The sequence below is a fragment of the Misgurnus anguillicaudatus genome, chromosome 17, assembly GCF_027580225.2.
Source record: "Misgurnus anguillicaudatus chromosome 17, ASM2758022v2, whole genome shotgun sequence".
NCBI lineage: Eukaryota > Metazoa > Chordata > Actinopteri > Cypriniformes > Cobitidae > Misgurnus > Misgurnus anguillicaudatus.
The window spans coordinates 3,320,698-3,347,637 of NC_073353.2; the positions used below are offsets into that span (position 1 = coordinate 3,320,698).

The window sequence follows — 26,940 nt, forward strand, 5'->3', positions numbered from 1 at the left end:
AATAGACTACACTACGCCATTGACCAACAAAAACCTGGTCTAAAGTCTATGGTGCAATATTGTTTTTGTTATTTAATGAGCGCATTAGTAATATGCGTCTATAAACGGGACGACAACCCGGGTTTGCGTATCACATACATGAATGCCCAGTAGCACAAAAAGGCTTTTAAATATGAAAGATTAAAAGATTGAATGTAAAAGATTATTATTGAGTCTCTTGGACATAAATGAGGACTGATTATGAGACGTTAGAAGGCATAAAGAGCTGCTTCACCTGTAGCCTGGTAAGTAAATAAATGTTTTGCTTTAAACAAATGCATCTCTTTTTTTAAAATGTTTTTTTAATGCTGCCCTAAGGATTTATTGTATATGATTCTCTGTACCTGTGGATATGATAAGATGGGAAACAATTTAAGTAATGCTTTTTAAAAATCCCATGGCGCTGTCCGAGTGCTGAAACGCTTTGGCTCTCTGCACGTTAGTAAATTTTTTATTTCTTCTTTGTATTTATAGAGTACAAACATTTTCTTGCATATTTGCAAATTATTTTATCAGATTACAATGATTATGTAGGATATCAATACATTTACAGCAATTATAAGACTGCTATTTTTACTTATATGACTGAAAGAAAACAGACTTTTGAAGGTTTTAATAAAAAAAATTAGTTCAATAAAAATGAAAACAACACATTTTTTTAAACATTATTCTTAAACTGGGGGTCTTCTTCCTCCACTTAGTTTTTTAGTTTACAAAGTCTGTCATCTAAATATGGATTAGACAACTGGCTTTTAAAGGGGATGAGAGATAAGACTCTCATTGGTTTATTGCACGTTAAGCCCAAAACACACCCATTACTCGTTACAAGAATAGGAACAACCCTTTTCGCCTCGGCTCACAAACCATTTTCCCGTAGTTAAATTAGCCCTCTACAGCACAGTGTTGCCCTCAGGCAACATACTACCTTTTTGAGCCTCACACCGACACTTTAATTTTTTTATAAAAAAAATATATGTATAATATCACCTGACATGTCTCTCCAATGAAATGAGGGGCTGGAGTGGTTGTGACCTTTTGTTTGGGGGTGGACAGAGGTGGGTAGTAACGAGTTACATTTACTTCGTTACATTTACTTGAGTACATTTTTTGGGTAACTAGTACTTTTAGAGTAAATTTAAGGATGGGTACTTTTTACTCTTACTCAAGTACATTTCTAATGAAAAAACTGTACTTTTACTTCGCTACATTCGGTGGCGTTACTACGCTACTTTCAAATGGTAATAATTAATGAATATATTTTATTTTTTAAATTTATATGGCTTGCTCGAAAGTCTCGCGAGACGTTAGAGAGGCTGCGTGCGTTGCGAGGGGTGGCTACGTATCACAATTTAGCGCGCGTAGATGAAACATAGATGAAGGGAGATGACTGAAGCGGAGGATGACCTATGCAAGCTATCGGAGGCAGATCACGCGTGGGCTCAAGTTTGGTCTATGTTTACACTACAAAAGGTCAAAAAGAATAGTTTCATAATGCGATGTATGCTTTGTGCACCAAAACGAACTGACATCTCAGCATACAGGAATTCAAGCTCCAACATGAAACAACACGGCGGTACGTGTCACTTTGTGCAGTGCCTTATTATAATATTATTTCACGCACTGTTTTTGTCATATGCGCTCTTGTGCAAGCAATGAAAATCACTCTAACCTTACAAACAACAAACGTTCACATCTGCACATTTCCATATCATTTCCTCATAAAACTAACCAACTTGAACAGCATAGTGTTAAGTCTTGCATTAATATAATACGTGAGAACCGGGGCAAAAGTAACACTGGACGAAAGTAACAAAGCGATTTTCTAAGAGGACTGATACCATTTGCATCCCAAACTATGACAGCATCTTTGCAACCCTTGACAGAGCAGACAAATATCGCGTTATTTACTCACCATTTTCCGGGTGTAGATCCAGAAAGGTGTTTTCAACCATAAGTAAATTCCAAAAGCGGTCATTGTTTTCTTATAAAGCGTTATGTTTCTCGTTTCATCAATCTACAGGTTATTTAGTGCTCTAACTAACACATCCTGAAGTTTCACTTCTCAAGAGTTTTTCAAAATAAAAGTAAATCGGGTTTAAATGTGAGGAGATCCTGTCAGGACGAAAGTAACACTTACTTTTGTACCATTTATATTATTCTAATTTTATTTAATTTAATTTTCATAGTGTTCATACTGTTGAATTTAAGTTTGTACTGTTGGTTGCTTTTGAAACATTTGATAAAACTGAAATTTAAAATGAAAATATAATTTCATTATTTTTTTCAAAGATAAATTACAAAATATGTTTGCAGTTACATATTAAAGAGGTCATAGTCATGTATAGTTAATAAAAACAAGTGTAACACGAAAATCTACATTGTTTTGTTGTGTTAAAAAAGTAACAATTCACCACTTATGTTCAAAGTGAAATTATACTAGTCATTTTACATTTGTTCAAAATTCCACCTGGTATTGATAGACCACACTTGTGAGTTACTGACCACAGCAAAAATATATCTCTGTCTGAAACATTATCTTTAAAAATAAAAAAAAACTTAAAAAAAAAAAATCTGAAAAATTTCTTCCCTACACATAACCGGACACCTTACTTAAATGTAGAAAATACATACGAATAAAAACTGGATTAATAAAATAAAAATAAAAGAATAAATTATGTTTTTAAAGAAACATGTTTTATATATTATAATAAATGTAGAGTTGATTGCAAAAAAAGTTCCATTTGAAATTCTAAAATAAGCATTTTATCAAGCTCCTTATGTTTATTAATTGCACATTAATGACAATGAAAATAACCTATTCATATAAAAACATGATAACAAACAGACACACACATTCTTTTTTGCTTACTGTAAGCTTGTTTAAAGGCAGATGCAGCCAAATTTTGTTGTGAACGTGAAAATAAAGACACAGTTAACTGTCAGAAAACAGTCAGTGTTTGTTTAAGATTTTTTTTTTAATGACACGTTATGTGGTGTTGGAGGACTGACATAGACTGCTTTACTTTAACCTAGGTAGTAGTATATAAGCAGAACAATGAGACTTTTAAGGAGAGGTTTGTGAAAGCCCTCCAAGTAGTCTGAAATTCAGGGATTTTACGCTTCTTTTCAATCAGATCGGAAGTAACGAGTAACTAACTACTTGAGTAGTTTTTTCATCTAATACTTTTTTACTTTTACTCAAGTAAATAATTAGATTGTTACTTTTACTTTTACTTGAGTACATTTTTGTATAAGTACTTGTACTTTTACTTGAGTACAGATTTTGGGTACTCTACCCACCTCTGGGGGTGGAGCCATGCTTTTGGAAGCAAAGCCACATGGGATGCAGTGCCACCAATTGCCAGGATAAATATCACTTTTTAACATTTTTAAATTTAAATAATTTTACAGAAAAAAATATGTGTATGTGCATCAGTATGTAAAGAAGTATGTTTGATTGTCTGAAGACTTTCTTTGTTTTTATTTTCATACTAAGACCGTGGTTTTTGTTTGTTGCCCCAGGGCAACGTTGTGCTATAGGGGTACTAAAACACCAAGGTTTTTTATCTGATAAGATATGCATTAGAAAGTTTAACTCTAACAAACATCAATCACAAATGATTCCACTTAATCACAAACATGACTAATTAGTTTTATGGGCAACATTGTGCAATTAGACCACTTTTATTCAGGCAAAATCATCCCAAAATGATGCATAACACACACATAAAAACACGCACACACACACACACACACACACACACACATGCACGCACGCACACACAAACACACACACAAACACATGCACACATTTGTTGGTTTATATGTTTATATGTAAATGTGGAAAACATTAACACATGCAGTGTTAGTTACAATTAGTAGTGTTCATGTTTGGCTATAATCATTTGTGATTGATGTTTTTTTTTCTAATGCATATATTTATCATATACAGGGTTCCCACACCTTAGTTAACGTCAAATTCAAGGACCTTTCAAGGACTTTCCAGGTCCAATACCCTCAAATTCAGAGTCTAAATGTGGGGACATATTTCAAGGGAGAACAAGGTTACAGATACATTGTTACAGTTCCCTTTCAAGGGAACTCGCGCTGCGTCACTGCGGTGACACTTTGGGGACGCCTCTAGAGGTAAGTGCGTCTGAATGTGTATATCAAATTCAACCAATGGTGAGGCTAAACAACAAAGACAGGGTGATGCGAGAGTCAGGAAGTATATCGCTATCTGAAATATTGCCAAAGACGACGCTAAAGGAAGTATGGCAAGGGAGACGCAGCGTCTCGTTCCCTTCTCAGGGAACAACAGTAACATACGTAACCAGAGACGTTTTCAAGTGTCAAACACAACTATGCAAAAAAGCAATTTGGTATGAATCAACATTCGCATACAGAAGATATAAGCATTTAAAGTGAACAGTTTAGCACGTGTGCTTAAAAGGCTAGAACTGTATGATATTATCCTACACTACACAGGGAATAATATGGATTTTTTACCAGAAATCTTCTTGCATAAAATACATTCAATGACCTGTATCTATGTATGTATATTTTCAAAAACTTCCCAGGGCCTTGAATTTTTCCTCCCAGATTCACAAACTTTCATGGATGGAAAACCTGCATATAAAAAACCTTGGTGTTTTTATACCATTGTAGCACAATGTTGCCCTGAGGCAACAAAGTAAATTCTGAGTCAGGGGTGATGGGGGGATAAATTGTATGATGGATATTTTATCAGTGACCCCCAAGCTCCCAAAAAGTGAGGTGAAATATTTTTTTCCCCAAAAAATAAAAAGTCATGCCATAGAGGGTTAGCAAAAGTGGCACCGGACACGCCCGTTTAGACCGTGCGCTTTAGACAATGCGCTTAGATTGTTAAAATGTTAGTTTGTGCCCCGCTCTCCCCTATACTGTACTGAGGTTTGAATAGACACTGCAGCAGATGTTTAGAAGAACGTCTAAACCTTTTTCATCCTGATATCAGAATTTGCCTTCACAACTAAGCAATTTGCATATTAATTGTATTGTATGAATGCTGGATTAAGCGGACCAATCATTACACATTATCGTGGTATTTTAGGTCTGCTAGGATCGTTTTTAAATCTCAGTCAGACTGAAGTGTTTAAGAGAGCTGAGTTGGTGTCTTGGTCAGTCTGATATCAAACCTTTAAATTGCATGTAAATGCACTTACAGTATTGATCAATTCATGTATGCAGAGCTCAAAACAAACATGCCGACATGTCAATAACATCAAACCTTATTGGTTTTAATGTTTGATTTTACAGTCATAACACTTCAAAGGATGAGAAACAAACGTGCTTAGTTTATATGCTGTATTATTTATTTATTTTACTTTCTGCCTTTCTGTGTGGAGTTTGCATGTTTTTCCTGTGTCAGCGTGGGTTTACTCTGGGTACTCTGGTTTCCTCCCACAGGCCAGAAACATGCAAGTTAGGTGAATTAGAGATGCCAAATGATCCCTCCCCCAACCTGTGTAAGGATCAACTTGTCTGAATAAAACTTGTGTATGGATTAACCGGTTTGCCATGAATATAGCTGTAGATGCTGGAATGGCGTAAAGAAATAAAGGAAGAAGAAGTAAATAATGAAACTTATTTACTGTGAACAGCTGTAGCCTTTCAAGTACATATAGTACTAATGTTTAAAACCACAATAGGCAGTATAATACTTATCAAGGGCGGAGAATTGTGCCACTTTGTTTCAAAAAACAACCCCCATAGCGTACCCTTTCTTGAATGAAGACTTTAGAAATGAAGCACAGATGTGTGATTTCAGCTGACATTTTACGAAAGGCTGTGTTTTAAAGTCAGTAGGGCCTTTTCTTAAAGCCTGTTATATTTCCTTTGTCATTTGGGGGAAATAACAAAAGCTTTACTGGAGCTAAAGTCTTATGTTTTTGTACAGCAGTGCAGAGGGAAAACGAAATGAAAAACATCTGTGTCATAATGTGTTTATGTTGACGCGTATGTATAGTAAACTCTACGTAATCTTAACCCCAATCATGTTTAAAGCAAGATATGATTTGGCAGATTTATGATCACTGAAGTCAGACAGTTGGTCTCGTTTTTTGCGGGGGCTGTTGTGTGCCTCTGTGACATCCATACAACACCACACATTGGTCCTGTAAGTGATTGTCTGTTTGTCAGCACCAGCCTGAGGACACATGATAAGAGTGTTTACACTTGATACTATGGTAATGAGAGAGAGAATGAGAGAGAGGAAAGCTGAACATATGCTCAGTTCAGATCTAAGAGCGGTTCTGTGTGTCTACCTGAGGCTGAAGTTTTATAAAGATGTACAGGTAACATGCTTAAACCTTCCTGAAGACCTTCACATCACTGATGGGATTATACAAGATCTTTTGCTTATTAACTCTTCTCTCTTCTTGTCTCTTCTCGTTTCCTATTTTCTCTTCTCGTCTGTTCTCTTTTCTTCACCTGCAGGTGTTTGATAAAGGATTTTGAGAAGCGTCCATCAGTGACGCATCTGCTGGAGCATCCGTTCATTAAACAGGCTCATGGGAAAGACACATCGCTCAGACAGCGGCTGTCGGTCCTCATCCGCGAACAACAGGAGGTTGGTAGCAGGACCAAGACCAGGTATGTACTCCTCGGTTTAAATAAAGATTTGATAAACCACTGAGTGGGTTAGCATGAGGTAAACAGGAAAATACTTCACTTTACATGTGTTCAAAGTGTTACTTAGGATGGCAATGTGTGGTACAGTTGTAAATATACAGGTGGGTTAAACCGAATCACTATATTTTTCAAAACCAATACAATAACCAATCACAGATTGTCATTTTGAAATGTTCTCAGTTACTTTAGATCCCATTCAGGGTCAAAGCAGAGATCTGGGGCAGCCTTGACCATGACAGCGGTCATTTTGAGCCGTCATTATTATTGATCTCTGTTCTCTGTAGGTGCAGATCTGCCGTGGTGGGTTTATTACATCTAAATGTGAAGTAGTGAGGCTGTTGTTGTGACAGTCCAGAAATACGTGAATCAGATTGTGCTGGCTATAGTTGTTCATCACCGTGTCATGTATCACCTGACATCTCTCTCCAGCAGATGGCAGTGTTATCTGTTGAAGAAATTAAAGCCTTTAGGTTTGAACTGTGAGGATACAATACTAGAAAGACCTGAGGGTTGAATCGGATGACGTATATATGTGCGAAAGGAACACTTTGCATGCTTAAAAAAGACACTGAAATATACTGAGAGAGTTTCTACTGGCTTTCAATGTAGTGTTTCTTAGAAACCCTGGCACACTTAGCCAAGATTGCTTTGAGTCACCTGAGCCATATGATATGAGTCATGTGACTAATATAACTGCAAACGGTTATTGATGCAGCAAATTATGATGTCATGACAACATTGATTGGCTGATTGCATAAGCAGGCATTTCCATAAGCATGCTACAATAGGGTACTATCCAGACAGAAGACATTAATGCAGTCATGAAAAATTGTCAAAAAATGGTACTAGCTGTCATTGGGGTGGTTTCATAAGTTTATATTAATTCCTCAGAATGAACATAGTGGTACCAAAGAGGGCATATTAGTATCTCAGTGGTATATGGGTGCCAGATTCATACATATCTGTACTTTAATGGTATTATTAGGTACACATTAGGACCAAAATTTAAAGGGTGCTGCCCCAGTGACAGGTGGGGATGATGTTTTCCGACAGTGTACTGTAGTGGTTGTGCATGGTGCTAGCAACCATTTGATTCCCAGGGAATACATATACTAAAAATGAATAGCCTAAATGTATAGCAGGAAAAATAATGCACAAGTTCCATTTTCAGATGGTGTTGTGCCACTTTTGCAGGGACTAAGAGCCTGTCCACACAGAGACGCGTTTAGCTGTATATGTACAAATTTTTATCGAATTGGCGTTTCGTCCAGACAATTCCGACGTTTTAGGAACCTGAATCCGATGTTTTTTGAAACCGGGTCCCAGAGTGGATTAATGAAATGACACCCCTGCGTTTTCATGTGTACAGCCCATTGGTATATTTTGACCCTTTTCTCACGCAGATTACGGAAAATACACAGAGAAATGTGTACGTTTGCTTATCATACACTATTTCTCTCTGGAGAAACGAGGTGCGTGCATTTTCAGATTTTTTTGAACTTGCGCATGAAGCACGCTGTTCAATGGTGATTGATCTCAGTTTCAGCACAGACCGTGAGGAGCTTCCTTATCTTTGCACTATTCCAGTTTGCACACATTTCTCCTCGTAAATGTTGATCTGTCTTTTAAACCCCCATGTCAAAGAGCTGAATGGTAACTTGTTGCGATGACACACGCGTCCTCCCTACGACATGCCCCTTTAGGCATTGTTTCTGCCGTTTGTTCACACCTTACACATTTTCTTGAGACGACTCTGTGTTTACGGAGGGAAAAAAGATTGAATTAAAAAAAGATTGGGTAAAGGAAGCACTGGCTTCATGTGGATGTGGCCTAAGGTTGTTTTCACACATGTTGGTGCGCACCGTGGTGCGGCCTTGGAGCGCATCAAATTACATTGTATCTTTTTCAGTTGGTGCGGTCCGTGTTCACATATGTTGTTTTTACCATACTCGAAACGCCGAACCGTACACCATGTGACAACGGTTACCCCCATGACCACCTCCCACGTTTCCACGACAACCAGCCTGACAGGAAGAGCGAATCTAGCAAGATATGGAGATAAACGATGGACGTCTTTGCAAAGTTTCTTTGCTTTAACGCGAAATTGCGCAACTACTCTATTAAAGCGTTTCTCACAGAGCCGTTTGCTAAAAATAATGAAGGTGTCAGTATTTTTTGTGTGTGGAGTACAGCTATGCATTTATGAAATCATCAGCTCCCACCGCCAGGAGACAGTGAATCTTTGCAATGGACCAAGATGGCTTTTTTTGTTGCTTACCCACAATATAACACCCGGCTCACGTCACGGCGGAAGCCTAGTGGCTCAAAGATGTGGAGAACTTCCTGTATTTCGTTCGGCCTGAGATCGAGCAGTGTTCACACCACAGATGGGTCTCACCAGAGTTCGGCGACAGCCCTCCAAGACCACCTGTTTAGAGCCACTCCGAGACCGCTGTTTAGTGCGAACACCAGAGAGCGGCTGTTGTGTTCACTCTCACCCAAACAAACCTTACTCGGACCGATACGTCATTTGGGCCGACCTAAACAGTGTATGTGTGAAAGCACCCTAAGTGGCTAACCGGCCAAACCTTGCCTCTCTGGGCACATACAGTAGAAATGTTGTCTGCACATGCTATTGACCACAGCTTTAAATGTTTGCTATATCTGTTTAATTGGGCTGCTGTAACCAGAAAAAGATGCAAAGTGGAGCAGATGATGCCTGTTGTCATATATTGTACAATTCTAGACAGTATTCAATTATTGTTCTGCACATCTGAGATACGTGAATCGATAAGGATATTCCTCACTTTTGTTTGCAATAAGATCATTTTTTGTGATTGTGAATACACAACAGTCACTGGGTTGCCAAATTGAAGTCCTTCGCTCCCCAGGCCACATATAATCTGCCGTACTGATAGTGACAGTGAGAGGGACTCATAATGAGATTATGAGCTTGTCTCTGCTCTCGCTCTTTAGTCACCGATGGCAAATATCAGTGAAGCGAACACACACACACACACACACACACATATAAGGCACAGTGTAATGTGTCTGTATGCTGCCATGTCCCCAGGGCCCAATGGGTTTTAAGAGCTGTGAATAGAGCAGCTGCTTCCTCCTGATCTAAAGGTCAAAAATACAACAGAGGGTCAAACCCTGATGAAGTGTATTCACTACACGCTATAATAGACTTTGAGCCCTAGAGGATATACCAACATTAGACCCTAGTACTGCCTACAGATACGCGTGGATGATACTTTGTGGTATCTGCAAGCAACCATTATTACTAATGCTCAAACTCACAAACTTCAAAGTATTCAATTTTGACATATAACACATTTCAAACACCATTATTCACATCAACTCATGCGGCCTGCTGTTTTAAACAATCAGATCTGCAATCTTAAATGGACAGATGATAAAAATCTCATAGCAGTGCCATATTAATATCTTTATAGTACTGAATATTTACTAAGCTGAAACATGAATCTGTTATTCACAGGCATGAGAGGATCAATACCCGAAAAACACTGATCATTGAGAGCTGCCCTGATGATGATCTGGTGAATCTGGAGGTCTTAGATGAGGTCAGACATGCATGCACATGAACATGCTGTAAAATTTAAAACAAAGACCTGTTTTTGGTTTAATTATACTTCAATCACATACTAATAACCTTTACATAAAACATGAACCTAAACATAAGAACCTGATAAAAAAATGCCAATTTGCAAGAAATCATGTCAGATGCACTTAGAGGGTTTTGCATTCGAGCTCTTCATTTATAGATAAAAGTTGCACATATAATACTATGGAAATTACTGGTGCTCAAAAACTGTTTGGTTTAAAATTTCTAATTTTGTGTTCAGCAGAAGAAATACATTTATAATAACTTGAGGTTGAGTAAATGCTGACAGAATTTTTATTTTGGGGTGTACTGTCCCTTTAAGGTTAATAAGGCCCTTTTTTCAGAAAATGCAGCCATTATGACATCATTGTTGTCAATCACTTGTTGTTGTAGAGTTGAAGGTGTTGTCAGAGTAAGACGTGTTGTTACTTTGCTCGTGTTTTGCGAAAGAAAAAAACTTAAAATGGGGATGAGAAAGAGACCGCTTAGTCCGTCTTTGAGCCATTCAAAACTTTGTGCTGTCCAGAAGACCAAAAAGAAGAAGATAGAGGTGAAGGTCCAAAGGCAGCAGGCAATTGGAAAGCTTTCCTTTCCAGCCCCGGTGCCCAACATTGGGTGTGATGTTGAAGAGCCCATGGAAATAGATGAAACCATGGATGAGAAGATGACTATGGACTGGGTGGACAGCAGAGGAGGGACGCAGGTGATTTCCACTACAAGCACTTCATCCTCCAAAGTGCTTATAAGACCATGTCGCTTCGCTTACAAGAGCCTGAGTCACCCTGTGCCAAACCAGATCCTGAGACACAACTGAATCATGTGGCACAAAACCCACAGATCTGTTGTTTACTGTCGATATGCTGGTGAAAGTCCTGTAGCAAGATCCTATTGATCCATCCTTTACTGCTGAACTACTTCAGGAAATGCATCTGGATTGACCTTTAAGCTCTTCGTCTTACTACAGTCATGAACATGGCCTGAATGTCCTGCGGTGCAGTTTATATTAAGCAAACAAAATTGGCATGTTGATGCTGAAGAATGATGTCCTGCCATCCTTGATACCGGATGAGAGGTTTTTGGAAGAAACTTGTTGCAAGAAAATGAAACGAGTGGCACAAGACACTTCACCAGTGAAAACAGTCCCAGTCTTGAAGCTGTACTGGATGTTAAGATACGTCTACTGGAGCTCAGACAACTGCACTTTGTGATACAGCACATAGCAGTTTACAAAAGCATCTTAAGTTTAAAGTTAAATAAATATTTACTATTGCTTATATCACTTGTGTCAGAGTCTTCACTACTGTCCTGAATCAATATTATTTACTATAAGACAAAATATCCAAATACTTCAATACTTATTATCAAAAAGTTTACATTACATTTTTTAACAAAGTGTAGGATGAAATACAACAATGTTTGTTCAAATGTTGAAATGTACAGTAGTATCCGAGCACTTTTTTCACATTTGCTACATGCTTAAATGTAATGGAAACTCACAGATGATGTGCATCACATTGATCCTAAAACTATAATAAAAGACACAGATATGATTACAATGAATTTAGTCAAATTTATTATTCAGCCCCATTGAAATAAAAAGGACAATTCTTTTGTTTACTGTAGCAGCAGTGTTTGTTTGTTGGTTGCTAGGCAACAGACATAAGAGTTAATAACTGAACATGAGTAAGCAATTTATGATTTCCTAACTAGAGATGAAATAAGATTTAGTGAGATAAGATGAGAATCCTAAATTAACTTAAGATCTCCTTCTGTTACGTGAATTTGCAAAAAATCATAATTTAAAGACTCATATCTTAACCCCTGTGCATTCTTCACATTTACTACCTGTTAGTGAAAACATCCACTAAATTCAATGGCTATAAAAATGTATCAGTTAAATATTTTTTCCACATTTTTTACATAAATCTGTTAATCAACCTCAGTACTGATCAAAACTACCAAAAATTTCATGATTTTAACTATTTAATTTTCAAGTTTATAAGTGATGTCACTGATTTGGGGAAAAAACACACACAAAATGATTGATTTTTATTATAAAAAGTGATTGTATCCTGGATTGTTTTTAACCTTTTTCACAGTCTTGGGCTTGTCAAAGATTTGTAAAACATTGGCTTTGAAGCATGTTTAGTTTTTGTGTAGCATCAGTTTTTTATTATTTTTTTCTCCCTCATTTATTGTTAGTGGCTGTTTTTGCCCCATTGACTTCCATTATAACAACATCTTTTGATTGCAGAGCTATGACACCTTTTTATCATGCATTTTTGAATGTTGGTGTTTTTTCCTTTTTACTGTTCATCACCATGTGGCACTATTAACCCTTTAGTATCCCTGTGCAAAACAAAGCTTAATTTCTGGCTTGTACGCTGTGTTTTATGGAGTATAACTCCATAATAAAAGCATATCTGTGTGTGTGTGTGTGTGTGTGTGTGTGTGTGTGTGTGTGTGTGTGTGTGTGTGTGTGTGTGTGTGTGTGTGTGTGTGTGTGTGTGTGTGTGTGTGTGTGTGTGTGTGTGTGTGTGTGTGCAAAAAAGATTTTCTGTGCATCAGATTTCTGAGCATCATCTATGAACACAAAAACAACTTCAAATAAACTGAACAATGTACTCATAACACACACACACACACACACACACACGCACACACACACACACACACACACACATATACATGCACACACACACACATTCTGGTTTCCATGTTTTGTGGGGACATTCCATAGACGTAATGCATTTTATACTGTACAAACTGTATATTCTATTCCCCTTACCTACCCCATTCCCTAACCCCAACCATCACTGAAACCCTTCTACTACTTCACAATTTCAAGAAACATCATTCTGTTTGATGGGACGTCAAAATTAGAGATCGACCGACTGTTTTCTGATATTTTTCCCGATATTTGAGCATTTTCCGATGATTGGATATCGGTTTTGTAATATCGGATTGACCGATAAATGAGAGAATTGAGAATTGCACGCTGGACGCATTTGAGGAGAAGAGCTCCCAGCACAACAGCAGCAGCGTGCACAGAAAATATGACGGCGGAGTGATGCGACTTTATTAACTCTTTCACCGCCAGCGTTTTTAAAAAAAGTTGCCAGCCAGCGCCAGCGTTTTTCATGATTTTCACAAAAGTTTAATGCCTTCCAGAAAATGTTCTTCTTCAAATATATAAACATACAATATACCATATGAAAGAACAGACCCTCTGCTTTCAAACAAAAAAAACCGTTTCATCCTACCTTTAGTAGTTCTTTTGTAATCAGCTTTTGAATATGGGTAGGTTTTTGCAAAAATACCACATTTTGAGCAAAAAGCAGAGATAATTCCATTTTTGTGACGGACTTTTCATAGAGATCCCATTCAGAGCGATCTTTAAAACAGACACGGACATGCAGCAGCTTGTCATAGGGCAATACTTCTGGTTTTAAAAAGTTGCGGAAGGGCGCCACCTGGTGGATAATAGCGGTATTGCGGAAAGACTGAAAATCTCGTCATTGGCGGGGAAGCGTTTTCTCTTAATTGACGAGATATCTCGTCAATGGCGGGGAAAGAGTTAAAAGGTCTTTGAGTATACTTACTTTGCATATGAGGCATTTATAACACATCTTATTTGTGCATTAATGTATGTTATGTTAAATAAGTTGATTTATTAAAAGCAATGTATGCTGCTTGTCCAAGAATAGAGACGAACTCTCAGAGTCACGCTGATCCATAAAACCCGGTCCCAATAACGACGTAGCTTTGCATGAATATGAATTAATGTTTGGTTGAATTAAAAACGCTAAATTAAATTTGTTTTTCTGTTATTTATGCTTATCATTAGCATCGTAAAATCACGTTCATATTGCTGTTCACTTACCGGGGTTGAAGTCTGAAGCACAGCCACCACATGTAGCTAGCTGAAAACAAGATTTACCCTTAGTTATATTAACATTTACCAGATAAACATTATTTTGCTAAAATATCTAAATAAATGTCTGTGGATATTAATGAATTATTTATTACCTCCGCAAATTGACACTTAACTTATTCATTAAATTGTTTCAAAGATATTGTTTTTATCATTTCTCTTTATCCACTTATTTAATCATAGTACATTTTAGAAGTATCTTTAATGTGAAACATTTATACAAGTCCAGATATACTTTGTAGTCTGTTAATTGCCTAAAATAGTACAATACAAAAATTGCAGCATTTAGCGGTGAAATGAAGCTAAAAATGGCTCATTCTAATATAATAAAAACATATCTGTTTATTATGTAAGGTCTTTATACACCACTGAAAACATAGTTATGTATAACATACTGCATTTTTGTCAAGAGATCCTCATAAATTTGACATGTTGTACCTTTAAATAATGTCACTGCTTCACTCAAATGAATTTAAATATGAAATGGCCCCGTCTGCGTTAATAAAATGTTTATTTGATTGGATATGCTAGCTGAATTGGACTCTGTTGTATCCTCCTGCTTTCTCTCTCATGTAAAGGAAACAATCATCACACATCTGCAGAAGCGATATGAAGAACTACAGATCTACACGTATGTTGGTGACATCCTCATAGCCCTAAACCCCTTCCAGAATCTCAGCATTTACTCTCCACAGGTAAGATCTGTTCAACCAACTCCAGACAGCTGGCTTTGTGAAAGATCACAATCTGAATGAAGGGTCACAGTCCTGGAGAGTTTATCTCCAGCACACAGAGAGTGTCTGTAATTTCCATTTTCCAAAATTAAACAATTAAATTCAGTTAATGTTATTAAGAGACTTTAACACTCTCTTTTAAAAGTGTTAAATGTTTATGAAGAAAGCAAACCAAAGAGTGATGTACTTGTTGTGTGGCATGTACTTTGAGATGGCTTCCTGAATCAAAGGTTTTCCTGTAGAGAGTAAGATGTAGTTTCCTGTCTGTAAAGAATGCCCTCTGTTCTCAGTTCTCGAAGCTCTATCATGGGATGAAACGCTCCACTAACCCACCACACATCTTTGCCACGGCTGATGCAGCCTATCAGAGCATGGTCACACTCTCCAAAGATCAGGTACCACTCAGTCTCTCTCTCTCTCTCTCTCTCTCTCTCTCTCTCTCTGTCTGTCTGTCTGTTTGTCTATCATGGTGTATTCGTTTATTCGACTATTTAAATCAAATTACTTATTTATTTTGTGTTTTTGGCTGTGTGTATTAATAAATGTTTATGTGTTTGTAGTGTATAATCATCAGTGGAGAAAGTGGAGCTGGTAAAACTGAAAGTGCTCATCTCATCGTACAACATCTCACCTTTCTGGGCAAGGTAATGTACACATGTGCATTATACACTAGCTAACACATTCATTTTTTCCAGTCCAAAAGAAATGCTTCAATTATGAGCTTATTGATGTGAACTACTTAAATTAAATATCTAACATGTTAAGATTCTTTTAAACTCAAACATTTGTAAGTTTTGAGATGGACACATAAGGTCATTTAGGGCTTTTCACACTGCACTGACGGTACATTCACACGGTGCGAAAGCGTTAACCCTTGACGGAAGGCTTGTCTAAAGCATGGCCAGACCCAATCACAGTGGCAGCAACACGTAATTGGCTGGCTCTGCCTAGGTTATTTGCATAAGGCGATCTGATTGGCTGACGCACGTGTTGCCGCTTGAAACGTTGAGAAATGTTCAACTTCTGCCGCGAGCCATGGCAATGATGCAGCGCCGACGGATCCACAATTTAGTTCGGTAACGCATGACGTCACCCATTAAAAGTGAATGGGAAGCGTCAACGCTTACATCCCGTGTGAATGTACCGTTGACCCTGGGTTATATTCATTTTAAACCCCGCTTCTAACCCTGGGTTAAGGAGAGTTTCACACTTGTATTTTTGAAGCGGGGTTAGCCCTGAAATTAACCCAGGGTTATGAAACCCTGCTCCAAAGCAGGGCTACCCCTTCTTTTGCAGGGTTAACCCCGCATTGTGGTGCCAAGCGCATGCAGTGTGAAACAAAGTGGGGTTATAAGGTTAAGACTCTATGCTTAGCAACAGGCAGACGATCAGAAACTGAAGAGCATGTACCTCATATCACCATCTGTGTACTAAAAACACCTGAATTGAAGATCAATTACATGCTAGGAGGCTTAAAACAGCCAAGAGAGATTTACGTTCCGACCTGTTCTGTCACTGACTCGAGACAAGCGGTTATTTAAACCGACAGCACGCTATTTAAATACAATCAGTTTGACATCACTTTTTATCCAATCATAACTCTTGACACCACCACTTGAATACCCAGGGTTATCTCTTAACCCCTGGTTAAGTATAAACCATGTAATACGTAAAACAGATAACCCAGGATTCAGTTTGCATGGGCTTTAGAATAACCCCAATAGGTTATCTACAGTATTTCATGTGTAAATAGCCCAATACAGGTAAAATATGGGCCTTTAATGCACTGCAAGTCTCTTTGGAAAAACGTCTGCCAAATGCATAAAGGAAATGAAATATGTTGTATTGCGTGCTTGTAAAAGCAAACTGAGACTTTATGCTGCTACCCATACATCAAATTTTTTACCCATTTGGCCATTTTTTATAATTTAAATATATTAAAGCATTTATATTAACATCGCATTGAAAGAAAAACTTTGTATGTTACAAACCTGTAAACTAAGTAACATTAAAATTAAATGTAAACTGCTTAACTGCAAAAATATTCTTATAATTTAATATTTTATACATACTTATACACTTTATACTTATGTATGGGTTGTAAAATGTATTTTTTGCCCTTGAACTACATTTTAAAATATATGTTATTATATGATGGTTAAAATATATTTAATTAAGTTTTTCTTTCTACAAAATGTATTTAGCATATATTTATATTCATATTTTTGGCCAGAGAAATTAATTTTTTTTTTCTGTATGGGTAACTATTCCTGTTTATATGTTAGGTTAACTAACTAAGTAGTTTTTTTAAGCTTATTAATATTATAGTGTAAAATTATCATGATTGATTTCTGCGTTTTATCTGCATCTGCTGTTTTCTGCATCCAGGCTAATAACCGAACACTTCGTGAGAAGATTCTTCAAGTGAATCCCCTGGTGGAGGCGTTTGGTAACGCATGCACGGCCATTAACGATAACTCCAGCCGATTCGGAAAGTATCTGGAGATGAAGTTCACACCTACGGGGGCGGTGATGGGTGCTAAGATCTCTGAGTACCTTCTGGAAAAATCAAGAGTCATCAAACAGGCTGCGTGAGAACCACTTTACCACAATTTATGACCATCAGAACATTAAAGTCACCAGGACATTTGCAAGCCATTTTACTGTGTTGTCCATTGAAACGGCATGTTATATTTATAAGTTGGATGGCTGGTAAAATATTCTTTATATGTGTTCGGAGGGAAGTTGGTAAAAAAAAAAATTATATAAGGGTTTAGTGACCTCATCCAACATCTGTGAAAGTCTGAGGACCATTAAATGTTCGTCCTATCATTGCTCATTGAGTTTTAAATATTTCAAACTTTCATCTTTTCATTACATCACTGTGTTTGTCTTACAGGGGCGAAAAAAACTTTCACATATTTTACTACATCTACGCCGGTCTTTACCATCAAGATAACCTCAAGAAATACAGACTACCAAATAAAACTGCCCCCAGGTCAAAAATGGTTATATGCTGTTGGTTTTCATTTAATGTTATAGTACAACACATTAACCTGGGTAACATACCTGCAGTCATTCATGTTATTTGTTTGTTTTGCAGATATATTGACTGTGTGAACAGTAAAGTGATGCAGGACATCATCTCCAGCAAACTGTACTCAGAGCAATTTGACGCTATTCAGGATTGTTTCCGAATCATAGGATTTACTGAGGAGGTCAAGTCTGAAATTCAGATTTATCATTTTAAATCATATGCATTTGAATTTTGTCATTTGTGAAAAGTTAATGCCTTTCTTTTAACATATTAACTTCATTTCAATACACAAACATAGATTTTTCATATTTTGCATACAGGAAGTGAATTCAGTGTACAGGATCCTGGCAGCCATTTTAAACACAGGAAATATTGAATTCACATCAACCACTTCACAGCATCAGAGTGACATGAGTGAGGTACCCAACTCTGAGGCCTTAGACAACGGTAAGTGTCTTCTTACAAAAATATTACAGTGATCGATACATTTGTATTTTTATTAGGGCTGTCAAAAGATTAATCGCGATTAATCGCATACAAAATAAAAGTTTTTGCATAATATTTGTGTGTGCACTGTGTCATTTTTTTGTGTATATATATATATATATTTTTTTATACATGCATGTGTGTATTTAAATATACATAATAATTACACATAATACACAAACAAATATATTATGCAAACACACACTTATTTTGTATGCGATAACAAAAAAACATCTGTAAAAATGTAAATGTATAGAAAGTCAGCCTGTATTATGCATATCGGTATATCGTATTGAACTACAGATAATCTCATAGCCAATCGTAAATATTTTCTCTCTGTGTCTGTGGATAGCGGCTGCTCTTCTCAGTATCGGTCCTGAAGAGCTTCAAGAAGCTTTGACATCTCAGTGTGTTGTAACTCGAGGGGAGACCATCATCCGCACCAACACTGTAGACAAGGCCACGGATGTGAGGGATGCCATGTCTAAAGCCCTTTACGGCCGTCTCTTCAGCTGGATTGTGAACCGCATCAATGCCCTTCTACAGGCTGACTCCAACATCTGGTACTTCAAAATAAATCCCATCAAGAACCCTGCGGTTAATTAATGATCTGCACATTATGATACCTTCACTAAAGGGCCACAAAATCACTCTTTTTCAAGCACCTTTATTGTTTTCAATCAGCCATATCCCTGACAATTAAATTGTTTATAATACAAAATAATTGCCAAAATATGAACGTTCAGTGCAAGAAAAACCCCTGTGAGAAAACCAAAACTTAGTCAGAGGGTCACTTCTTATCTGTAACGTTAACTGCAATTCCATAGACACAGTGTTACTGATTGCCGCTATAACTTACTGCTGTTACAGTAATATATTATAGAATTTAGTATATACTATTACTACATATACTGTTTATTATATAGAATATATCAAATGCAATATTATAGAATTTAACAGAGCTGCAAGTGCACACAGGAAGCGATCAGTTTTCGATCAGGCAGATCTCTGATAAACATCACACCAAACTGTAACTGAGCCTGTCTGTCTCAGATGTCCTCTGCAACCGCGGATGAGACAGGGAAACAGAACAAGGTGCTATTAGTTTAGAGGCCACTCACATGTTATGTTAAAGCCAAAGGTCAAAAATGTCACTCTGTGAGAACCATATTGTGATGTATAACAGTGTGATGTTTATACTTTTGATCTATTGTATATTGATCGTCTTGTTATGTCCAAAGGTTTTTCTTCTTCGTCAAATCTTTCCATTAGGAATGCATTTACATGCGCAGGAATCATCTTGAGCGATGACCTCCAGTCTGACCACCGCAAAGCTCAGAATATTAATAACCACAACCAAAGAAAAGAGGTTTTTATACATTTTTGATACAGAGTAACATTGAAAAAAATATGCAGATGATTAAAAAGACTTCAGAGAGAGTGGAAAAGCTGTTCATTGATCCAAACGCATCCTGTCAGACATCTGCTTGTCAGAGAAACGTACGTCTTCTACCTCAATGCACAGCATCCAAATTCTGCCGTTTCCACTCCAATCAGCGACGCATTTAGCGTTATTGTAGCTAATAACCTGTTAGCGGCCGCAGAAGGTCACCCCTGCTCAATGTCTGAGGAGTTTGGAGGAGATCATCATTTACTGAATGTTACAAGATGAGCTCCTGAGCACTTCCTAAACTGAAACGACATGCCAGAACAAACCTGTGTTTTTAAAGTTCTTTGTTTTTGTGTTGTTTGGTCGAGGGGTTGTAAAATATTCAGTTGTGTGGGTCATTAGAGTGGTTAAGGTGTTATGCGTTACGACAGTCGGGTAACGTTTGCTTCTCTGTGTCTTTGAAGTGCGGCCGAGAGCGTGATGAATGTGGGGATTTTGGACATCTTTGGTTTTGAGAACTTCAAGAAGAACTCATTTGAGCAGCTGTGCATCAACATCGCTAATGAACAGATCCAGTTCTACTTCAACCAACACATCTTCGCTCTGGAACAGGTGAGACACCTGAGTTTCTTTCTACACATGGCATTGAACGAATGAGGGATACATTTCAAGTTTTCAAGTTCTGAATCTGAAAAGGTCTGCTTCAGTTTGGAAACAAAGAAAGAAAATGGACATTTCAAAAACAGAGAAAGTGGTCTTCTAGGTCTTCTGTCTTATGAATAAGTAACATCAGTCAGTCATGTCATATCTGACCTTAGCGGCTGTACAGAATTATAAAGAAAATGCCTTCATACTATCCCTGAATATTAAAGGTACTGTAGAACGTAAAACTGTATTTATACTGTAGTTGAATAATAAGAAGTACATGGTTATAATATATCATGAGCCTTAAACACGATTGTTTCCTCCTTCTTATGTAAACCTTGTGCACGCAAAAGACCGCTGGAAAACAGACCAATCTCAACATAACACCAACTGTGACCTTACAGAGTAGATTCAATTCCATTCAATTTTATTTATATAGCGCTTTTCACAATTGTTAATTGTTCCAAAGCAGCTTTACATTAATAGATGTAGGAAAAGCATAGAAAAGCGAGCGTAGTAATAATGTAACTTATACAGTAAAGTAGTAAGTAAAGCCAAAGGTGGCGAACTCTCCAGGGGATGAAAAAAACCCCTAGAAGAAAAACCCTCCTGGCTAGTCCAGAGGGAAAACTCCTAGGAGGAGAAAAACCCCTGAGAGAGATACATTTATATTTATAAATACTATCGGGGTATGTGAACGGGTAAGCGAATTAAACTGGTTCCGCCGGTGGTCACTGGTCAGGCATCGGCTGGGCATCTCGTAGAAGGAAGGTCAGTAGATCAGTGGTGTGATGACCTTCACTCAGCAGGAACTGGGTCTGTTTGTCTCATTGTCCTCAGGGTCGAGGACGAGACTGGGAGAGAGAAACAGAATCCTATTAGCGTAGGGGCCGTTCACATGTAATGCAAGTGTCATACAGTATTGTGGTTTAAGTCAGCTCAGTTCCAGACAGGCTAAGTATTGCGGCATAAGTATATTACCCAGTTGAGTTATGTAAATGCTTTGTTCTAGACAAACTAAAATATGTACGCCCCAATTTTAAATTACACATTAATTTAACTACAATGTTGTTACAACGCTAAAAACAAAGTTCTGACTGCTGAGTTAGCGCTATATGCTAGTTAATGCTATATGCTAACACTTAGACTGAAGTTCTACTATTGACGTTACAGTTACGTTTTGCAGGTCCATACTGTAAAAAACACAAACTTACCAATCAGAAACGTCCATTTATCGTCACGGTTGATCCGTGTCATGTCTTGTGTCTGTTCTGATTGTCATCACCTGGACTCTTGTTAATTAATTACCTGCCTCATCACACCTGTGTATCGTTAGTCTGTTTGTATATATACCCCTGCCTGTTGTATGTGCACTTGCCGGATCATTGTCGTTTCTACCATGTCTGTTCCAGTTAACATTTATCTGTTCCTGTGTTTTACGTACCTGCCATGTTTGATTCTCATGTTTTATTTCTAGTTTATTTATTAAATGTTATTTATTCACACAAACTCTGCACTTGCCTCCTCACTTCCTCACTCCTGCATCCCAGTCATGACATTTATAATCTCTAAACAATTGATTATTCCTCAAAATCTGACTCTTCATCTGATACAAACTCAAACATAAGATCTGTTTACACACACACAGAGTTACTGAAGGAGCTGCTCTGAGAAACAGCCAATCAGAGCAGAGCTCTACATTATTATTCATGACCCTTTCAAATAAGGTAATATTATCTGTTTAAACTGTAGACAGAGCAGCCTTATAATTTGGCATATTTTCATGTTTGGTTTGCACTTGGGTAGTCAATTTATTACTCCTTTAGGACCCTGATGGATATTTTCCAGCATGGTTTATAGGCGATGTCCTGGTAAAAATGCAGAAGAGGCTCAGAGGCGAGAATGTAGTTGTAAAAGTTTTACTGCTAAATATTGATGAGTAGGAAAACCACAGGATGAAAAACAGTAGAGATAATCCAGACAAATGCAATCTATGTAGGGAGTTTAGTGATCATATTTCCACGCGGAGCTCAGCGGGCGAACACAGCAGACAATCCGACAACCTGAAGATTTTCCAAAGTATCAGATAGGGATGACTCTCCTGCAATAAGTGTATGAAACTAAAACAGCTAAATAAAACTTAAATTAGACATTAGATACAGTAGACACAAATATTCTTTTGCTTTGGAATTTTTTTCACTTGTTATAATATAATGTGGATAGGGAATAATTTCATATAAATATTTCATATTTATTCATTCAGATTTTAAATTATTCTGATATTTTTGTATTTCTGCATTATGGTACTAGCAGCAGTGTCCAGGTGATTTGTTGGATTGCTTGTATAAGTGCATTGTGTATGCATTGTTAAGCAGTGTGTATGTGCCTGTGTGTGTGTTTCTTTAGATGGAGTATCAAAGTGAAGGTGTAGATGCCAGTCTGGTGGAATATGAGGACAACAGGCCCATTCTAGACATGTTTCTGCAGAAGCCCATGGGTTTACTCTCTCTGCTGGATGAAGAGAGCCGCTTCCCACAAGCCACTGACCATACACTTGTCGGTAAGACTCAAGTAAATTTGTCCTAATACTCTGTGTTGCAACATTTAGACACCTGTGGAAGAATTCTGGCATATTGACTACATGAACCTCAGTTTAATCTTACATTTCATTTGATAATAGTGAAGAAATTTTTTTTTTTTTTTTTACTTTACGTGAAGATGAGATGTCTTTTACCATTCATATGATGTAATATGTAATGTGATTAAAGGTTTTAATGACATGTTTAAATGACATGTTTATCTCATATACAGATAAGTTTCAAGACAACTTAAGAAACAAATATTTCTGGACACCAAAGCGTGTGGAGCTTTGTTTTGGGATTCAGCATTATGCTGGCAAGGTAAACAGCATTAAAGTTTCATTAAATTTCATTTCAATTTTTGACATGACCTTACTCTGTCAATATTAAAGATATCAAGGTAATATTTACATTATATAGGATGATTTTATGTAGAAAACATTCGATCACAAAAAAAGTACTTTTAGCTGGGTTTTCACAGGCATGATATTTAATTTAATACATTAATTCATAATATATTTATTTTGTGGATATTGTTTTCCTAACAGATGAAAAAAACGAAATAATTATTATTAATAAATAATTTAAATATTACTTCACAGTATTGCAGTATTGTACTTTTTATATCTACTTAATTTAATTTATGTCATATAATAAAGAGCTCAGATGCAAAAACCACTTCTGACAAAAATGAGGTATTGATAACTGAACCACGTCGATCTTTTAGTCCCCTAAATGCACAGAAGACAAATGTTAAAAGACAAATTTGTTTGCTCACATTCAAACTTGCATCCCTTGTTAGTACTTGGACCTGAATACATAATTTATTTATTTATGAAATATTATTATTTCATTAATTTATTATTTGCATTCCAGCACCCCGTAATGTGTGGTTCAGATTCTTCATTTTTGCATTTAAAATTCTGACTTTCATTATTTGCGTTGTTTCCAGTTTAGCATTTTTAGTGATTTTGCAACTGTTTACTACGTCTGCTAGATTATGGGGAAAATCATAATCATGATTATTATTATTATTTTAATCATAAGTTCATCACCGATTACCCAATGACCCTGAAAACATGCATTTATTTAACCTTTTTGAAAGAGTTACTAAAAGTGAATTTCCTTGAAAATGAAGTGAATTAAGTGATCACTGTGTCTTTAGAGGGAGCTGCTAGAGAGAGTTAATGACCAAAAGTTTGCATGCACTTAGAGGGTTTTGCATCTGAACTTTTCAAATATATGCAATCGAAATTATCATGAAATAATTCCTGTTGCAACAATCATATCAAATATAGAAAGCAATAACAGCATTAGATTAAATACTGTCATATCAGAATTTTAAAACTTTCTTTAGTTTCTCATGTATAATTGTGTTTAAATGTCTCAGGTGTTGTATAATGTCAGCGGGTTTTTGGAGAAGAACCGCGACACTCTGCCTGCAGACATCGTTGTGGTTTTGAGAACATCAGAGAACAAACTCTTACAGCAACTGTTTTCCAGCCCACTCACTAAAACAGGTAACAAACACACCAACACTGATCCTATGAGCTGATTATGTCACAGCTGTGACATCATTTCTGTCACCTCTCTAGCCAATCAGTGCTGACGGTCAGGTCAGCTGTTTGTTTGATGAATACTGCAGTGCCTGTGTGTCGAGGGATGTTGGAGGTGTCATGTGTTTTAGGATCTTGTAGGAATGGTGTTGAAATGATTCAAATGGTTAAGAGGCATCACAGGGTCATGTCACGGCCCCACAGGTCATGACCTATATTAAAATGGTGGATTGTAAAAGTGGTGTGAATGTTGGTTGTAAATTCATACTTAAAGCGATCTTTTGAAAGTGCTGCTCTTTACACTTCAGACCAAGCACGTGTTTTAGGTCAGTTTAATGTTCATTCTGTTTGTGGTTATGTGATAAAATCATCAGTTCAATCTCAGGTCGAAAGCTCTGCTGAGAGGTCATGACATTACAATGAGAAAATGATTATGTTCATGCGACCATATCTTTTATGCTTAATTATTTTTTTGCTTGATAGTAACATCACTTCATATTTTGATTCATTCTTCATCAAGAGTCTTTCTTGATTTCTTTCTTTAAAAATGTTTATATAAAATTGCATTTCTAAAAACTTGGCACATGCATCTTATCTTTATTCAATGTTTATCTTACAATTGTGACTCAACATTCACAATTCATGGCATTTCATAAATGTGGCCATGGACCACAAAACAGGTCATAAAAGCATATTTGTAGCTAAAGTAAAAAATGTTATGGATCAAAATGTTTAATTTTAATTTTCTTTAGGGTATTAAGTAAAGATCATGTTCCATGATTTTGTTCATATATATATATATATATATATATGTAAGTATTTTTTTACTCCAAAATGAAGATGGAAAGCAGAGGACACACAAAGTGCAGCACTACACAAACCAATAGAGAATAAGTCAATGGGGCAAAAACAGCCACGAACAGTAAATGAGGGAGAAATAATTTAAATGCGATGCTGCACAAAAACTAGCAATGCATCAAAGCAAAATGTTGTTACTAATCTTTCACATGCCCAAGACTGTGATGAAAGGTCAAAAAATCCAGTCTACAATCACTTTTTATATAAAAAATATGTTTTCTTTGATGTTTTCTTCACAAACAACAAAAGGATTGTGAATTTTCCCACAGTGTATTGTTGAGTTTTTGAAAAATGTTCATTTTCCCAAAAGATGTGTCAACATAAAATTTTTCACCAAAAATCATTCCATTTGCTGAAACACAGAGAAAGTTGTGGCCAAATTAAGACTCAACAGCAGCCCATGGGGGACAAAAACATCCCCAACATAACATCAGCAGGGCTCCAGACTAACATTTGAGAGAGGTTGCACTGGCGCCACCAAGTTGTACAGCTGGTGGCACCAGTCACTGGGTGGTGTAAAAACAAAAAATAAACACTAAAACTAAGTTCAAATACATTTAATGCATTAATAAATTAATTACAAATACAAATAATTGTATTCTTTATATACATAAATTTTTTTTACTTTACCATACTTTTATTTTTAACATATATTTGCCTTACTGTAAACCATTAAACTTACAATCAACTTTTTATTACTTTGTTGTAAAAGCTTTAGGCTACTTTAATACAGACTTGAGTAAAGAAATCACATTCTTGTGCTGTAATCACTACAAAATGTCTCAACGCACTCTGAAGATATCATTTGGCCAGGACTTGTAATCTGAGTTACTGAGCACAATGTATTACGTTTTTTCTGACTTCTAGCGTGAATACGCAGTGTACAGCGCTATTTTAGGCTTTCATTGATAAAACTAAATCTCTGCCTCTTTTATTAGTGTCATTTTGCGCGCGTGTGGAGGTTGCGGGGAGATTATTTCATCAACTGAAATATCAGAGAAAGCTCTTACATTAGAGATGCGCGGATGGGCTAATATTTCATCCGAAACCGCATCACAAAACTCATCATTTGTCCGCCATCCATCCGCGCCAACGTTTCTGACCAGTTTTCAAAACCGCACCCGCCCGCCATCCGCTGACTGGGCGATGCAAGGCGCTGCTGATGACAGCCGCGAGACTAGAAAGCTCTAATATCAGCAGTGAACTCCGTCTCCGATCGGCGCACAGGGACAAAAATAAATACCCTAAATTAAACGCACAAATTACATAGTCTGCACTGGTGTCATCCTGATTTACCACTTTGTAAAACTTATTCCAGGCAACCCTTTTCTGACCTTCTATTTCCTTTGTTTTTAATTCTCATTTTTTGAGTTTGCCACGTA

The 26,940-nt window shown here is 36.9% G+C and overlaps 1 protein-coding gene across 9 annotated transcripts in view; it reads left to right on the forward strand.

Moving 5' to 3' along the window:
* myo3b (myosin IIIB) overlaps window positions 1-26,940 on the forward strand; it is a 190,159-nt gene that overhangs the window by 55,567 nt on the left and 107,652 nt on the right. For all 9 annotated transcript variants that reach the window (XM_073854841.1, XM_073854844.1, XM_073854840.1 and 6 more), the window contains 14 exons: window positions 6,517-6,672; window positions 10,214-10,298; window positions 14,852-14,968; window positions 15,298-15,402; window positions 15,568-15,651; window positions 17,396-17,598; window positions 17,907-18,005; window positions 18,111-18,225; window positions 18,365-18,491; window positions 18,883-19,093; window positions 20,385-20,532; window positions 22,972-23,125; window positions 23,377-23,465; window positions 24,535-24,664. In XM_073854841.1, coding sequence (XP_073710942.1) covers window positions 6,517-6,672; window positions 10,214-10,298; window positions 14,852-14,968; window positions 15,298-15,402; window positions 15,568-15,651; window positions 17,396-17,598; window positions 17,907-18,005; window positions 18,111-18,225; window positions 18,365-18,491; window positions 18,883-19,093; window positions 20,385-20,532; window positions 22,972-23,125; window positions 23,377-23,465; window positions 24,535-24,664 — 1,823 coding nt within the window. The remainder of the gene's footprint in view (window positions 1-6,516; window positions 6,673-10,213; window positions 10,299-14,851; window positions 14,969-15,297; window positions 15,403-15,567; window positions 15,652-17,395; window positions 17,599-17,906; window positions 18,006-18,110; window positions 18,226-18,364; window positions 18,492-18,882; window positions 19,094-20,384; window positions 20,533-22,971; window positions 23,126-23,376; window positions 23,466-24,534; window positions 24,665-26,940) is intronic.